General features: G+C 59.9%; 1 protein-coding gene across 1 annotated transcript in view; it reads right to left on the bottom strand.

Annotated features, from left to right (window-relative positions):
* The window catches only part of GALNT2 (polypeptide N-acetylgalactosaminyltransferase 2), a 38,444-nt gene extending 30,173 nt beyond the window's left edge, over positions 1 to 8,271 (bottom strand). The window contains 2 exon segments of the mRNA XM_025039057.1: positions 6,089 to 6,212; positions 8,158 to 8,271. Coding sequence (XP_024894825.1) covers positions 6,089 to 6,212; positions 8,158 to 8,271 — 238 coding nt within the window.
* Between the last annotated feature and the right edge of the window lie 8,529 nt (positions 8,272 to 16,800).

Raw genomic sequence — 16,800 nt, 5'->3', positions numbered from 1 at the left:
GTGGCCCGGCCCCCTGCCTGTGGCCCCGAGCCGAGCTCCCCACACAAACGGAGCCGGACCCCAGCCTCCCGGCCCCCCCGGCGACAGCTGCTCCGCGGACGCACTTGACCGAAGTTCCCGATTCTACCCCGAACGAGGGCGGGCAGGCCAAGAAGTCCAGTTAACGCGATAACCTGGGCTTCTGTGGCCATAGTCTCCCAGGTGGGGCCACGGAGGACAGTGCTCCGGGCGCAGGAGGAAGGTGGCAGCTGTGTCCGAGCCTTTGTGACGTCTGGTTCAAGATACACTGAACTTGTCAGCAGATCAGGAGAACGTGTGTAATTTGAGTATCTGAACCCAATGGGGGAGAATCTACACCCAAAATACGTTTGCTCGTGGGGCGCACGGTCCAATCCGCAGGAGGCCGTCTCCCGGGGCCTCTCTGCCACCTCGGCTCTGGCTCCCTCGGCCATCGCTGGGTCTGTGGCCATGCCGAGGACGCCAGGCTCCTTGTTCAGCTCGGTGCCACCTCCTGTCACTCAGCGGTGTACATCTCAACACCGAGAACAGAGGAAGCCACCGAGCGTCCGAACACACCACTCACACGGCAGAAAGTGTGCAAACCACAAAATTCTGCCTGTGCCATCGTTGCCGGAGAAAATATATTTCTTAACCATAAGAAAATAATTTTTAAAAGAAAAAGTCATGCGCGGGCTGCTTTAGTAAGAAAATAGTCTTCAACACAAAAGAAAAAGAGAGAATCCTTTGTTCAGTGAAAGGACACAGCTCCCGCATCGACTGCTATTAGTAATAACTCGAAAAATAAGATGATCAGTACATTCCCGGCTTTTCGAAGGTAAAAAGCCAGCTGCACGGCAGTTCAGAATACGAAAGCGAAGGTCAGTGCCCCGCTGGCCGATGTGAACCGAGGATGACAGTCTATGCCTTGAAGATGGCTTCTCCCTCCCTCTCCAAGTGAGCCTTAAAAGCCACCAGAACACTTGGTATTTTTAACAGGAGACGACCCACAGGAAGTCCCTCGTTGACCCGCAGAGCGGAGTACACCCCGCTCCCGTAACAGAGACCTGCGTATCAGCCAACTGCTCCATCAGGGAGTCGCCACCACCGAGCCTGCTTTACTAGGAAGGGACTGTCACTCTGGGCTTCGTGATTCATCCAGGAGAAGGGGAGAGGGGCGGATCTCACACGTGTGCACATGAACACACGCAAGCACACGCATGCACACGCGCAGGTGCACACACACGCACGCACACGCACACACACACCCGTGTCTAGTGCAGCTGGGACAATGACGAGGGTGCAGACAAAGGGGGGCTGGCCTCGCTGGGGAGATGCCTGTCCAACCCAGAAAGAAACAATATATAAACTCCTTGTCCCATCGAAGCAAAAATTCTGTGAGCCAAGTTCCAGTTTCCAGCCCAGCATGTAAGGAGCCTGGGAGTCACCGCCCCATCCCAGCAGGGAAATAGCCAAGCAGCCCGAACAATCCACGCTTCCGAGATCCCTCGGAGAAGCCAGGTCAGAGGGCGAACTGCTGGTTCAAAACCTGGGGAGACCGACAGGCGACAACTGAGAACCATAACTGTCCCGACAGATGACCACAGAGAATCGCAACTCCCCCCGGGAGCGGCCTCCGCAGGAACCCGTGCGGGTGACGACGCCTGGGGGTCACGGTGGACAAGCCCGGAGGCGAACTCTCCAGGGCCCAGCCGCACGGGACCGGCCCGTGTGCGAGTTTCACCGCCCGGTGCCCCATGAGGTTCTCGCAGCGAACCCTGGAGACAGAGCCCCCGCCGCGTCCAGCAGAGACAGGGACAGGGGACAGGGAACCACGGAGACCCGGAGCAGACGCTCTGTCGCCCTGGAGAGACACCGTCTTAGCAGCGCTCAGCGGAGGCCAGCCCGGCGGGAGGGAGGAAACGCCCAGCCACAGCCCGTCCTCGTCTTCCCCGCAAAGAAGGGGAAACACCCAGCCCCGGGCGACTCCAGCCGCCCCGTCCCACCCGAGCGGGTGAGGAGCGGAGAAGCGTGTCTGAGCTCCCCGGTGCAGAGCCTCAGGCTCCCCGGGAGACGGTCATCACAGACGGCGTCCGTCCCCCACGCTGACCGCCACCGCGCGCAAGGCCCACCTCCTGCAGCTCCTCCTGCCCTGTGCGTCCCGTCCGGCTTTCCAGAAAAAATTACAGGGCATCCGAAAAGCAAAAAAAAACAGTAAAAGAGACAAAGCGGGCATCAAAACCAGACGCCGATGTGGCTGGCCGGGATGCTGGAAATACCACGCCGGGAATTTCGGACTGCGATTAATAAGAGAAAAAAGCGGCCGCCGCCTAAGAACGAATGGTGAACCTGAGCAGAAAGATGAAAATTCTACGAAAATCCTGGAAGGAAACGCTGGCGGTCACAAACGACGCCAAGGACACAAAGACTGCGCTGGAGGGGCTCGGCGGCTGACGGCGCAGGTGACCAAAGCATCTCGGGACTTGACCTGAAAACAGAAACGTCCAAACTGAAAAGCAAATAGAAAAAAGACCGGAAAACGAAACGAAACAGAACAGATAACCCAGCACTGTTGGATAAGGATGAAATACGTAACACGTGTACAATGGGAATAGCCCAGGAACGAGAAAGAAACAGAAGAAATATTTGAAGCAATAGTGACCTGAAATTCAAGTCAAACCAGAGACCCAGGGAGCTCAGTGAACACCAAGCGGGATGAATGCCCCTCCCCACCAAAATACGCTCCACGAAAATGAAAACACAACTGTAATACAGTAAAAGCAGAGACGGAATGAGAAAAGCAGACAGACCCCAAATCAGCTCTCTGAGCTTCCGCCTCGGGAAGCCAGGAAAAACAAAACAGAGCAGATTCGATGAAAAGTAAGCCGAAGAAAAGAAGTAACAGAAATTAGACAGGTGTCTAAGAAATACCAAAAACAAAAAAAAATAAGGAAATCAATAGAAAAAAAGATGGTTCTTTGAACAGATCAATAAAATCAATAAGCCTCTGGCCAGGCTAACTAAGAATTAAAGAGAGAGACATAAATGACAAGGGTCGGAAATGAAATAAGGGTCTCACCACGGACCCCAAGGACATAAAAAGGACAATAAAGGACATCTCCATGCCGGCAAATGCGATGACCCAGACGCACGGACCGATCTCCCGAAAGACACAATCGGCCAAAATTCAGACAGGAAGAAACAGATGCCTTAGGTTGATCGATATCTACTACAGAAATTGGATCATGATTATCGACCTTCTGAAACAGAAAGCAGCAGGCCAGGAGGGTTCCCTGGCGAATTCTACCAAACGTTTAAGGAAGAAATTATAATAATTCTCTGGCACAGGGAAGGACTTCCTAACTCATCCGAGGAGGCCAGCATCCCCCTAATAACAAAGCAGGACAAAGACGTTACAAGGAAAAAACACTACAAACCAGCATGTAAAAATCCTCAACGAAATATTGGCAAATTGAATCCAACAATGTATAAAAAAAATCATATACCATGACCTAGTAGGAGTCATCCCAGGCTTGCAGGACTGGGTCAACATGTAAAAACCAATTAATGTGATCCATCGCATTAAGATACTAAAGAAGAAAAGTCCCATGATCATATTAATAGACGCAGAAAAAGCATTTGACAAAACCCAGCAATCATTAGTGACAAAAACTCATCAAGCTAGACACAGAGGAGAAGCTTCTTCAGCTTGATGCAGAACGTCTAGAAGAAACGCACAGCGAACGCTTAAGCCTAGCGTGGCAGCGGGAGCTGTCACGAGGCACACGTCTCCTTTTCGACATCGAAGTCCTCGCGGACGCAGGAGACCAAGAAAGCTATGACGCAGACCGGGAAGGGAAAGGCGAGCACGGCCTTTGTTCGCAGGTGACGTCAATGTCTATGCGGAAAACCTGAAAGAACCAACCAGAAACTCCTGGGATTAAACCAGGTGGCAGGGTTTAAGGTTCACATACAAAAGTCAATTGCTTTCCTATAACATGAACGATGAACAAGTGGGTTTTGAAATTAAAAACGCAACACTATTTCCAGGAGCAACCCCCAAAATGACATACTTAGGTATACAAAGAACAAAATAGATACCAACTTTATATGAGGAAAACTGTAAAACTCTGATAAAAAGTTTAAAAAGAACTAAATAAGTGGAGAGACGTTCTCTGTTCAGAGCTGGGGGGCAGGAAGACGCAATACTGTCACGACGGTGGCCCTTAGCAGCTTGATCTCCAGATTCCCCACGAGGCAAATCGAAATCCCAGCAAGTTACTGGGTGGGCAGCAACGAACTGATTCTAAAGTTTACGCAGAAAGGCAAAGAAGCCAGAACGGCCAGCAGCACATCGAAGGGGAAGGGCGGAGCTGGAGGCCCAACGCCCCCCAACGGCAGACCTGATACGCAGCTGAAGGCAGACGTGTGACGCTGGGGAAGGAACGGACAGCCCGTGGCGTGGGACAACGCGTCCACACGCAGCCCACGCGCGTCCGCCGCTAACCCGGGACGGAGGAGCGGAGACGGTCTCTGCAAGCAGCGGCACTGACGGAGCTGGAGAGCCCCGTGCAAAATAAACGAAACACACAAGCACTCGAGACAGACCTCGCGCGCTTCGCGAAAATTAATTCGAAACGGATCTTAGACCTAAACATGAAACGCAAAACTTTAAAACTCCCCGCAGGTGACATAGGAAAGAAATCTAAGGGACCTCGGGTAGGGGGATGACGTTCAGACACGGATACATCAAAGGCGTGACTCATCGAAGAACCGATAAAGCTAAACTTCATCGAAGTTAAAATTTTCAGCTCTGGGACAGACACGGGCAAGAGAAAGAGATGACAAACCACAGACTAAGAGAAACTATTTGCAAACTGTATCTGAAAAGCAAGCGAGCGACTCCGTGAACCGACAGGCCCAAGACCCGAAGAGACATCGCGTAAGACAAGCACAGGACGAGCCGCTCCACGTCCCTGCCATCAGGGGACATGCGAATTACGAGAAACCACTTCGACCCGTTAGGGAGGCCAGAACCGAAAACACCAGTGGCACTAGGTGCCGTTGAGGACGCGGAGCGAAGGTCCCTCGTGGCCGGGGGGACGCACACGGCACAGCGGCCTTGGAGAGACGGCCTGGCGGTTTCTGACAAAAACACACACGCCCGCCTCGCGATCAGCAGTCGCCGCTCTTGGGACTGACCCCAGCGAACGGACGCGCGTCCACACAGAAGCCCGCACACGGATGTTTGCGGAGCCTTATCCAGAACCGCCAAACTTCGCGAGGCATCAAGGCCTCCCGCAGTCAGCGACGGATAAACAAACTGGCCCGTCAGGCTGGAGCACTTTTCAGCAACGCGAAAAAAAAAACAAGCTGTCGACAGAGAAAAGATGCGGAGGAACCTTCGACGCACAGGGGAGAGAAGCCCATCCGAGAAGGCCGCATGCTGCGTGGGTCCGCCCACGAGGACCTCCTGGCAAGGGCAAGGTCACGGAGGCAGGCGGGGGCCTGGTGGTGGCCGGCGGTGAGGGGAGGGCACAGCCAGAGCACGGGGCGGTTTCGGTGAAACGCGGGTGGCCGTGCGATGGCGGACACCTGCCCCCGGTGGAGGCCACCGAGCGCGGCCCCGACCCGACGGGGCTCTGGGTGACGACGCGTCAAGGCTGCTTCGGGACCGTGACGCACGTACCGCTGGGCGGGGCGCTGACGGCGGGAGGCTGTGCCCATGTGGGCGCCGGGCCCCGAAACTCTGTGCTTTTTGCCCAATTTTGTTGTAAACCTACAACCACTCTAAAAAAAGTCTTAAAATTTGTTTTCAGCCGACACACAGCATCCTATATTCTCTACTTCGTTCTATTTTTTCTTTTAAGAAATTTTGATCACCTCCTGGTAAACTCATTCCACAGCCACCGATGGCCGCTGCCAGCACAGAGCTCCGGGGGCCCGCGGACCCGCTCCCCGCGTACCCCATGCTCCGCCCTGGGGACCCCGCAAGCCCGGTCTCCACCCTGCGCTGCAGCCGTCCCCCCAGCGTCGGCCCCGGCGCCCCCGGCGGGCAGATGGCCTCTCGGCCGCCCGCACTGCGCAGTACCTGGAGGGAGGGTCTCCACGTCGTGCACTCTCTCGTCCCCGTCACTCTGGTGAAAGTCCTTCTTTTTGATCGGGTTGACGTCATTCCAGTCCTCCTAGGGGCACAAAGACACCACGTGAGTGGCCTGGTTCTCCGAGCGACACCTTCACTCATCGGTTCAATAACAGAGTCCCGTGTGCCAGCGGGCCCTGGGGGCCAACCACGAGTGCTGAGTGACAGGGCACCGACATCTCGAACCTGCTTCTGGAAGTTCTCAGGTGGCGGGGCCGCCAGGGGAGACAGGCGGGGGTGTCTGTCCTCGGGGGAGACGGGGGGGTGCCCGTGCTCAGCGAGAGTGGCACATCTCCGCCTCCTACCTGTGTTCGGCTCTAGGGAGAGGGGTGGTCCGCTGGCTCCCAGGGCTTTCGGGGTCTGTGAGGGCGGGGAAAGCTGACGGGAACGTGTTTTAAATAAGACTTTGACAGTGCTCAAATTAAAACCCCAAAATCATGGCAGCCCCTCAGACACCTCGGGTGGTTTAAGGAGCCCCAGGACCAGATCTGTTGAATTCCGCCAGACAGCGGTGCAGGGAGGGGACCGGGAGGGCACAGGGAGGGGACCGGGAGGGCGCAGGGAGGGGACCGGGAGGGCACAGGGAGGGGACCGGTGGTGCTTCCTGGGCTCGCCGTGCCAGGGCTGCCTCGGAGCAGAGCTGCCACTCAGGGTTTCGCCCGGAGCCAGAATAAGATACAAGCTCTGGCAGAATTTCTTCAGCTCATCTGTGCAAACAACTTACTCCAGCAACAGAAAATCAAACTAAGTAACAACTTCATGACCACAGAGCTAAATATATTTCTCAACAACTCGGAATCTGATTTCTGTGAATAAAATAAGAAAGGTGTCTGCATAAAACCCAAATCAGAAACGCCCGGCGGCCAGCATCCGCCCACCGGGGCCTGTGTGTGCCAGGCACTGTCGCGGGCCGTTCCTGAGCAGATGCTGGGGGGCCGTGGGCCCCCCTGAGCCCTCCCCCAGGCAGGCGCCCGCCCTGTCCACGCTGCTCAGCCCGCGCCCCAGGCGACAGGGACCGTGTGCTGCGCATGTGGTGACCACCGGCAATGTCTGGGCTCCTGGGAACGTGACGTGAGCACTGCAGGAAGGCGACCCTCCAGACCGGGCCCCCAAATGCAACTTGGCCTGCCAAGAATCTGCATCTCTACTCAAAAGGGGCAGTACTTACAGGGCCGCTGGGCCTGAGCTTCCCCCCTCCGGAGCCCACCTCTTCCCTCGGCTGCTCCCGCAGAGAGGGGACACGACACAGCCGGGTTCACCTCAGGGCCGTCACGGACATGAGGGCTGGGAGCGCCCCGGGAGGGCACCCCCACCGCAGACCGGGGGGCTGGTGAGAGCAACCGTCTCGCACCCGGGTGGCCCCAGCCCCCCCGACACGGGGCCCCTCTCGGGCCTTCAAGTGCCCCAAGCGCACTGACTTGAAGATCCTGCCCCACGTTGTAACAACTGCACTAAAATGCATCTGCATCCCAACGAAGACACTTCGTCGCTGCGTAAAGTTTTTTGCAGAATATTTATCATTTGGCTTCTGAGGTTACTTGGGTATGAACAGGCTTTCGATCCACGATCGGCGATGATTTTCGCGGCGGTCTTGGCAAACGCGCGGGTGTGAGAAGACCTAGCCTCCTCGATGCCTTTCGGGCTGGGAAGTGTGAGTGAGCACTGAATCCAGCAGTGACAAAGCCACGGGCCCCTGCGTGTGCTTCAGTGATGCGCTGGCTGCTCACGTGCAGTCACCAGCCGCCTGCAGCCCTTTGTGGCTAATCGTTTCTTTCCGCAGACACTTGACCTGCCTACTGCACCGGCGAATGGCTCAGACCATTTAACCTTGACCTTGAATGAATTCGAAAGCGAGCACTGAGGCCGGCCCGTGGTTTCACCCTCGCTTCCTGCACCGAAGGGTTAAGGCGTCATCTGTAGCGTTCACTGGATCGACAGCTGCGTCTCTTTTCTCAGAAAATAAATGCTTCTTTCTCCCCACAGACAGAGCAGACGCGTCCATGTGTGACACGCCTTACCCTCCCCTGCTCCCAGCCAAGCACGTCCACCCGAACACCGGCCAGGTGAGGATGAGCCGTCTCACGAGGGCCCAGCACAGCCGCCCGCGGGGGACGCCGCCGAGCGCCACTCATGCCGCCTGCGTGCCCCGGGCACCCCGCGTGGGTGCTCGCCCGTCCCCACGCAGACCTGGCATCACGCTGTCCCCACTCTACAATGGGGACGCAGAAGAGAGCCGTTAAGCGACTTGTCCAGAGCACCCGGCGGGTCAGCAGCTCAGTCAGCCCCTTCCACACCGGGCGCGGGCCCGCACGGGGCCCGGCTCAGCCGCGTCACAGCCTCTCGTGATGCCCCACGAACCGGGGACACGAGGGGGACCCCGGGACGCCGGCACTCACGGCGCCGGCTGCACTGTGGATGCGGCGGGCACGTCACCTTCCTCACAGGGGCGGCAGCCGACACCAAGGGCGGAGGGGGCTGGATCCGCGCCCCGGGGAGCTGGTGTGGGGCCCGGGCTGTCAGCCGACCTGCTGCACGACGGACGACACACGGAACACGGACCCGCCCACCGGGCAGCCCCGTCGAAGCAGGCGAGGGGCAGGCCGCCGGCCGGCACGTGCCTGTCACCGTGTATCCCTAACCGCTCAGGACGGCCGACTGGGCCCTCCAGACTCGTGTTCTAGAAACATCGCTCTGGCTTCAGCGTGGGGAGTGGTCTGGAGAGGGGCAAAGCAGAGGCCGGGAGGCCACCGTGGCGAGGCGGCATGGCTGGCTGGAGGGGCGGCGGGGGCCCGCGGTGGCAGGTCTCCAGGCCCGACGTGTCACAGCCAGGAGTGAGACCCACCCGCAGGACCGAGAGAGCCGCTCAGGGCAGGACGGGGAGTGACAAGGGAACGAGGAGGTTTGTCTGGGAAACGCTGAGCGACACCAAGGGGCGTCTGGAGAACAGACGGGGACACGTCGGGAAGCCACGCGGTGACTGGAGCTGCCGCTGAGCGTGGCAGGGCCATTCCGGGAGGGCAGGGCCGAGCGAGGGCCGGGGACGGCAGCAGGAAATGTCGACAGGGACGAGGACACATGGCACGCTGGGAGGTGCCCTGGCCACGGGGGCCAGGGTTTTTGCCGCCGCCTCGGCCCCCACGGTCCCCACGGTCCCCGCTCGCCCAGCATCCGCTCCCGGGGGGCACTGCATTCGCTTCTGCCTCTCACCAGCGTTCGCTGTCCTAAAGCATCTCAGGTCCTTTGAGGGCGGAGGGTCTGTCCCCATAGCGCCACACATGGTGGTGGCCGCACAACAATCAATGCAGTTGGAAACAAACCCCCACCCTCCTGACTGGGGCCGGCTGTCCTGGCTCCGCCCACTCCACAGGGAGCCCCCCCATTTACAGCCGGGGACACGACACCAGCGGTGGCTCCATGTGACATGTGACGATGCGAGCGAGCAGGATGCGAACGCACGGGGAAGACTCTGGCGACTGATGCCCGGGGCTCGCTGGCACCCGCGACCGGCCAAGCGGTCCGTCTGCTTCCTCCCGGGGAGGGTCAAAGGCTGCAGTGGGGCACAGTGGAAATCACTGAGATCTCAGGAGTAACGTGGCTGGACGCTGAGTGGAAAGCTGCGGACACTTCAAAGCCGGCGATCGGTCACGGGCTGTCGTTTCCCGGATGGAAAAACACCGAGTGACGTCGCTTATCACACATGGCGCGGCAGCTGTTCCTAGGAGCAGGTGCGAGCCTGGCCTGTGTCTGCTCTGAAGGTGTGAGGTCACAGCACCCTTCTGGATCCCGAGAGGCCACCTCGCCCGCAGGGACCAGGAAAGGGCCACGCAGGAGCCCGCGGACCCGGGCGGGGCTCGGCTTGCCAGGCCTGGTGAGGGCCCGTCTCCTCTGCGTCCACCTTTCCCCGCTGAGTGCTTTTTGCCAGGAAACTGGTCAACAGAAGACCAAACGGACCCTGTGAGCACGCGGCCTCCGCTGGCGCTGGACCTCTAACCTCGGGAGCACCCGGCGCTGCGTTCACGGGCAGCCGCGTGCTCAGAGGGCGGTCCACCCTGTGCTGGGCCGCCCGCCTCGGGCTCGACTGCCCGGTCCTCCAGCAGAGAATGCGGGGCGGGGGGTGGCGTTTACTGAGAAGCGCGGTGTGTGCTCGGAGCTGCCACGTCGGTGCTACTTCAGACGCACACCCCAGCGTCCCGAGCTGCAGCACTGACGTCCCCCTCTGAAAACTGGGACCAAAAAGATAGAACCGAGAGCACACGGCACATGGGCAGTGTGTCCAGCGTCACCCAGGGTCTGACTGGGCCAGAGCCCAGGCTCTGTCCACACGCCGGGCCTGTCATGACACACTGGCTGGCCCAGTGCCTCCCAGGGACGTAGAGTAACGAAATGCAGCACATTGGCAGCGTCTGGCCCCAGCTGGTTACACAGTAACCGGGCACGGCCAGTTGAAATTTATTCTCCCTCTTATCTTATTCAATTCCAGTAAATTATAATCGTACCCTAATGTTTGTTTCCAAAGGTTGCTTTTCCGGCCCACACAGCCTCCTCATCTAGCCACAGTGGGACGGCGGGGGACAAGGTGCTTCCTGCGGAGCTCGGGCTCTGCGGGCAAGTTCAGTTCCTCCTCTGGCGCTCACGGCACGAGGAACCGTGTCTTCTACCCACGGCGGGGCTGCCAGACTCAACGGAGGCGGCACGTAGGACGATGGCGCCGGCAGGTCTGACTCGCACTCGGTTCTCAAAAACACGTGAGCCCATCCCACACGGCAGCCTCAGAAGTGACAACGCATCCGCTTCACGGCGGAGTGAACCAAGGCAGGGCAGGCCCCGGGGGGCCGCGGGGGGCCCTGTTCCCACTGCAGACCCCAAGCCCGCGCGCGACTCCAGAGTCCCCGCCCGAAGGCGCCGGCTGCTGGCGGCTCCCCACGCGGTAGGTGACGCCCTCCTGCCCCTTAAGGTCTGGGAATTAACTCTCTCGCTCTGACAGCTTTTTTTTTAATGCTGAGTTCCAAGGAGCCTGGTCACCTGTTTGTTCATTGCTCTCCGCAGGCCAAAGATTCACGTGTCCACTGGCTCTGAAACCAGAAAGGACCAGCTTCCAATCCAGGTCCCAGCACTTACGAAGCATCCCCCTGACCAGGACGCTCGGCTCAGCGAGCATTTGAGTGACCGTCCGTGCGACGCTCGGGGCCTCGCCGACGTGCCAGGGCCGAGCCGGCCGTACGAGGTCGTGAAAAACAGCAAAGCTCGCTTGGGTCAAATCGGGCAGAACACGCAAACTCACTTCGGCCGCGTCTACACAAGCTCATGCCACGGCCGTACGATCCTGAATCCCACCGACAAAACCAGTGACTTGGGAGCCCGAGGGTGTTTTAATCGTGATTTGTAAAGATAACGGCCGGGCAGTGCCCGGTCCCGTGAGACCGCTGCAGGCCGGACTCCGACGGCTCGGCCTCGACCACCGCGTCCTCGCGGTCCAGTGAAAAAGCCCGAGATACTTAAAATAGACGGAACTTCTGGCTTCGGAAAACGCTAAATCTGTCAGGAAAGTGACGAATTTGAAGGAATGGGCCATGGTGGCTCCAAGGGCCACGTGTCTTCCCAGCTCCTCCCCCTTGTGGCCGCTGGGCTCGGCCATGTGACCCTAACCCCAACCCCAACGCTGGCGGAGGCAGCAGCGGCCGGGGCAGGAGGGGGCACAGCCAGCGCACAAGAAAGGGCCGGGCAGGGGCACCGTGCCCGGTGCTCGTCTGCTGCGGCCGGGATCCTGTCCCCCGGGGACGGACGTCCGGCAGTTTCCACTCAGGGACCAACATGAACAAAGCCTCGTGGATTCTGTCCCTGGATAAGTGTCGGAGGGCGGGACGGCCGGGCGGGAGCGTGCGTGTGCCAGCTGCGTCCAGGCCGGTGGCGTCGCCCTGGGCTCCCTGCAGCCACACGGGAGGCCGGCGGCTCTGCAGCCTCAGCGGCACCTGCCGCGGCCACTCTGGGTCCTGAGGGCATTCTGCAGGTGCACCGTGACGTGACGTGGCTTTATTTGCTATGACTGTGCTCACAGGTCGGGTGTGTGCTCAGTGGCGCGGTGAATGCTCACCGCAGCTCCACGTGGCAGGCTCCGGGGACCCCTCTGCTGTCAAGGGAAACCCGAGGTAGCACCTGAGCCAGGGTGAGTGGCTCCGGGGCCAGGTCAGGTGGCCGCAAAGCCCACGGCCACGCATAGCCCCTCCCTCAGCCCTCGTGGGTTCCCCACGCCCTGCTAGGCCCTGGCTCAGACTCTGCCTCCCGGGGGACAGTTTTCCTAGATCGTAACGGAACAACGTCCCGGCCGACCTTGGCTTATACTTGATCGATCCCCGGGTTATTCACTCTAATTACAGAACCGAAGTGTTCTCAAAATAACACGTTTCCTGTCCGCCGAGAAGGATGCTGAGCGTCTTGGGGCCAGAAGGCCAGTAAGGCAACTAATCTGCAGAAAATACAGTAGGTTAAAGGTCAAGGTCAAGCCTCTCCCAAAAACAAAAATCACCGTGCAGGAAGCATCACTTTTAGGAAATAAACACTGATCACGAAAGCAACGCAGGAGCTCGAGGGACCTGGCCGGCTGGCGCCCTCGCTGGGACGCGGACGCTGGCCTGAGATGGCAGAGCCAGTCAGGACCAAAGCCAGAGTCAGGCCCTGAATAACCCAGCAGCCCTCGGCCACGGAACTGGACGCTGCGGGCAGCAGCCACACCCGGCGGGCACGCGCTTGTCCTCACAACGTGACCTTCGTCCCCGAGGCTCGGGTGCCAGGTCCTTCCTCCCTCTCCCCCCCACCCCAGATCTGCTCCCTCATCGTGTAACGCCAGCCCGTCACCGCCCGAGGGTGACAGGCGGCCCAAACGCTAAGGCCCATTTGCTGTCCCAGTCAGCGTTTCAAAGCAGTGACCGCCCCACACTCCTCCACTCCATAAAGAAACGAGCACTCTCCGCTTCCACGTAGCCCGGGAGCTGCCTTCGCGGCCCCATCGCTGTGCCCGTGGGTCCTGCCCCGGACTCTGTCACACCCCTGGCCATGCCCACAGCTCGGGTTCAGGCTCTTCCTAACCTGACCCAACCGTCCCCTCTGCCCGCCTGGCCTGTCACGCCAGAACCTGCCCTTCTGAAGCCAAACTTTCGTCCCCTGCTCAGACTCTACGAGGAACGGCCTGTGACCTCAGCCGCCTGGGGCCCTGGCCCCTAACCTGACCCCTCGGCCCCCGCACTTGTCCTCAGGCCCTGGTTCCTGATCTCACCTGCCTGGGGTTTATAATCTCTCTTTCTGCAGAAATGATCTTCAAATCACAAAAGCTTCAGAACCAAGGCCTGGCTCCGCTCCCGGCTTTGCTGCTGGGGCAGGCCTGCCCTGTCCCCAGCCTGCGGGCGACACCCTGTGTGGCCGTCACCCCTCCACCCGCACCCGCCAGTGAAGCACAGCAGAGGGACGGATGGGACTTTCCACCCACGCGCGTCCCACTCACAAGGACGAGGGGCGGGGGGCGGGGTGCAGGGGCAGGGGAGGGAGTGTCTGACAGAGACAGGGTGTCCGTTTGGGACGGTGAAACGGTCCCGGAGCGGGTGGTGCGCGGACTGCACAGCGTGTGCTCACTGCTGAGCCGCGCGCCTGCAGGAGGCTGGACAGCCAGTTATAGTGTGTGCATGTGTGTGCGTGTGTGCATGTGCGTGTGTGCGTGCGTGTGTGTGCCTGTGCGTGCGTGTGTGTACGCGCGCATGCGTCTGTGTGTGTGTGCGTGTGTGTGCGTGTATGTGTGCGTGCGTGTGCGTGTGCGCATGCGTGTGCGTGTGTGTGTGTGCGTGTGTGTGTGCTTTACCACAATTTAAAAAGTTTTTTAAGGCACGTCTGACTCAGGGCCCGTGGCTGTCACATGATGGGTCTCCTCTTCAGCTGTGCGTGTGTGTGCGTGCGTGTGTGTGCGTGTGTGTGTACACGCGCATGCGTCTGTGTGCGTGTGCGTGTGTGCGTGCGTGTGTGCGTGCGTGTGTGTGCGTGTGCGCGTGTGCGTGTGTGTGCATGTGCGTGTGTGTGTGCGCGCGTGTGTGCTTTACCACAATTAAAAAAGTTTTTTAAAGCTTGTCTGACTCAGGGCCCGTGGCTGTCACATGATGGGTCTCCTCTTCAGCTGTGACCTTAAGACTCCATGACACACTGTTGACAAATGTTGCCAACTTCTCCCAAACCAGCCAGGCCCTCCTTCACAGCCGCTCACACCCCCCAAAAACCAGATCACCCAGAATGCTTTCGAGAATCTCTACGTGGCATTTGTTCCAAATACACGCATGGCAGGGCGTGCGGACACTTTTCCAGGGACGCGAAACTGGACAAACAAGAATTCAGCTCTTCCAGAGCCAGGAACGACCCCAGACAGCAGAAGTCTCGCTTTGTCTTCCCTTTGGGCCGTCTCTTGGTGATCGGGATCCTGCGAGTGCCGTAAAGCCTGGGAAAGTGGGTGTCTACGGGCACACGGTGGAGGTGCCCCGACTCTGGAGAGGCTGAGTGGCTTAGACGATTCCTTTGCCAGGAGGATACAAGCCTCTCCCTGAGGGGAGGGGAGGGGGCTTCACCAGGGAGACGATGTCTCAACAGAGACATGGCGGGGTGGGGGGGCGGTCAAATGATGGGCCTCCTGCTCTGGGACATCCAGCCTGTGAGTCCAGTTTCCTGGCAATGCCCACACTAGTCCCACAAGGCTGTTTCTACAGCAACAGGCAGCAACTTCAAGGGAAGTCACAGGCCTCTGTCTGCCCCCGACCGCGTCCACCTGCCCTGCTGGCCAGCCCGTGGCCGTGAGGAGGCAGAGCCAGCAGCGGCAGTGGAGGAAGGGGACACAGATCTTGGCCAAAGCTCCCAGCTGCCCACGACCTATCCACACGCCACCTGCCAGGGACCGTCTTTCAGTTAATGCCTGGCTGTCCCCAAAAACACAACACAGAGGGTTGGCAGGGATAAACCATCCCCACCCACCCAAAGCCGGCCGCCTGGACCCTCAGCGGGTCTGAGCAGGCTCCATCCCTCCTCCGCCCCTCCCCACCCCCACCCTCTCAGGAGCTGCTGGTTAAGGACGGCCCCAGGCACACGGGGAAGGGGCCTGGGAGAGAGAAGCCCCACAGGGAGATTGCTGGCAGATGGCTGAGAGCAGGCGCAGCAGGAACAGAGCAGGCGGCCAGCACGACCTCTCGGCCTGGGCTGTCACCAGACCCACGGGAGGCAGGGCACATGCACACTCACGGCCCCCCCAGGATGACGAAGCCCCCACCCCGGGCGCAGAGACAGAGAGCAGCAGACTGTTCTCATCACGACCCGAAGCAAACGCGTCACATACAACAAGCAATCTCACGGAGCGGCAGGGCGAGTCCCCCGTAAGTCACCGCGGCGTCCCACCGCACCCCTCGTCCACGCACTGGCGACGGCGCCCTCCCCCGCCCCCCGCGGGAAAACACGGGCACGGCCCCCACCGCTGCCGCCTGCCCACGGTGCCACCGCCTCCGCGTGCCCGGCCCTGGGCTGACGGGCGGCTCTGAGCCCCTCGAGCACAACCAGGATAAGAGAATGTGGCCAGCGGGGGCCGCCCGGCCGGGGCGCCACCCGCCCTGCCCCACGCCCAGCCCCGGCCCAGCTCCCGCAGGGCCCCGCGGCGTCCAGTGCACCCCAAAACCTCAACTGCTACCAGCCCACTGCTGTCCGGAACCCGCCCGATGACGTCAACGGCGTTTAACACGCGTTCTGTGTGGCACACGTGTCACACGCTGCGTTCTCCCAATAGAGCGAGAAAACGTGACTCAGGAAATCGTCGGGGAAACGCGTCTCCGTGGAAGTGGACGCGCAGCCCAGACCCGCGTTGTTCAGGGGCCCGCTGCACCCTCCGTCCTGAGACACGTCCGGCCTGGCGCTGTCCACCCCCGTCCAGTGTCCAGGTGACCGGGCTGCGTGCAGCGCTGGGCACGCCCCAAAGCCTGGCAGAGACCCACGTCCTGCAGGGTGCTGGTGCCCGCAGCACCCTAGGGGCTTGGCCGGGGGCCAGGGAACCAGGATTTGGCAAAGAGCCACAGCCCAGCACCGCCCCCCACCGCCAAATAATTAACCCGTTTCCCATTTAGGAAAACAACAGGGCAGCTCGCTGCCAGCGTCGATCTAATTTTACATAAACACACTCTCTGAGGCTGAAGCGAATCTGACTTCGGGGTGAACGTAAAGTACAAAAACTGTTCCCGGAGCTGTTTCTACACAGAACTCGCCGCTAACCCCAAAGGGACAAAAACGGACACGTCAGTCGGACTCATCGGACGAGCCTCCGGCTGACGACGTCCGAGGATGACGCTGTCATGTGGACAAATGCCACGTTTCCCAGGATCTGACACTCAGCGACGGAGAGTTATGCATTTTGTAAACGGAAACAGCGCTGCTGGAAACAGCACCGTGAATAGAACGATGTCACTGACTTTCAAAGACGACGGGCAGACCAAAGCGATACGAAAATAATAACCGTCGCGCGGGGAGGTCGGGACTGTGGCCCGTGAGGGATCTCGGGGTGAACGCTGCGGTCGCGAGCGTCACCGGGGAGTATTCTCGGGGCGAGCGGGAGCAGGTGGAGTAACGCACACCCAGCTCTCTGCCTCGGAGGGAAAGCG

The sequence above is a fragment of the Pteropus alecto genome, unplaced genomic scaffold (assembly GCF_000325575.1).
Source record: "Pteropus alecto unplaced genomic scaffold, ASM32557v1 scaffold189, whole genome shotgun sequence".
NCBI classification, from domain to species: domain Eukaryota; kingdom Metazoa; phylum Chordata; class Mammalia; order Chiroptera; family Pteropodidae; genus Pteropus; species Pteropus alecto.
This window is presented reverse-complemented; position numbering and strand designations above follow the sequence as displayed.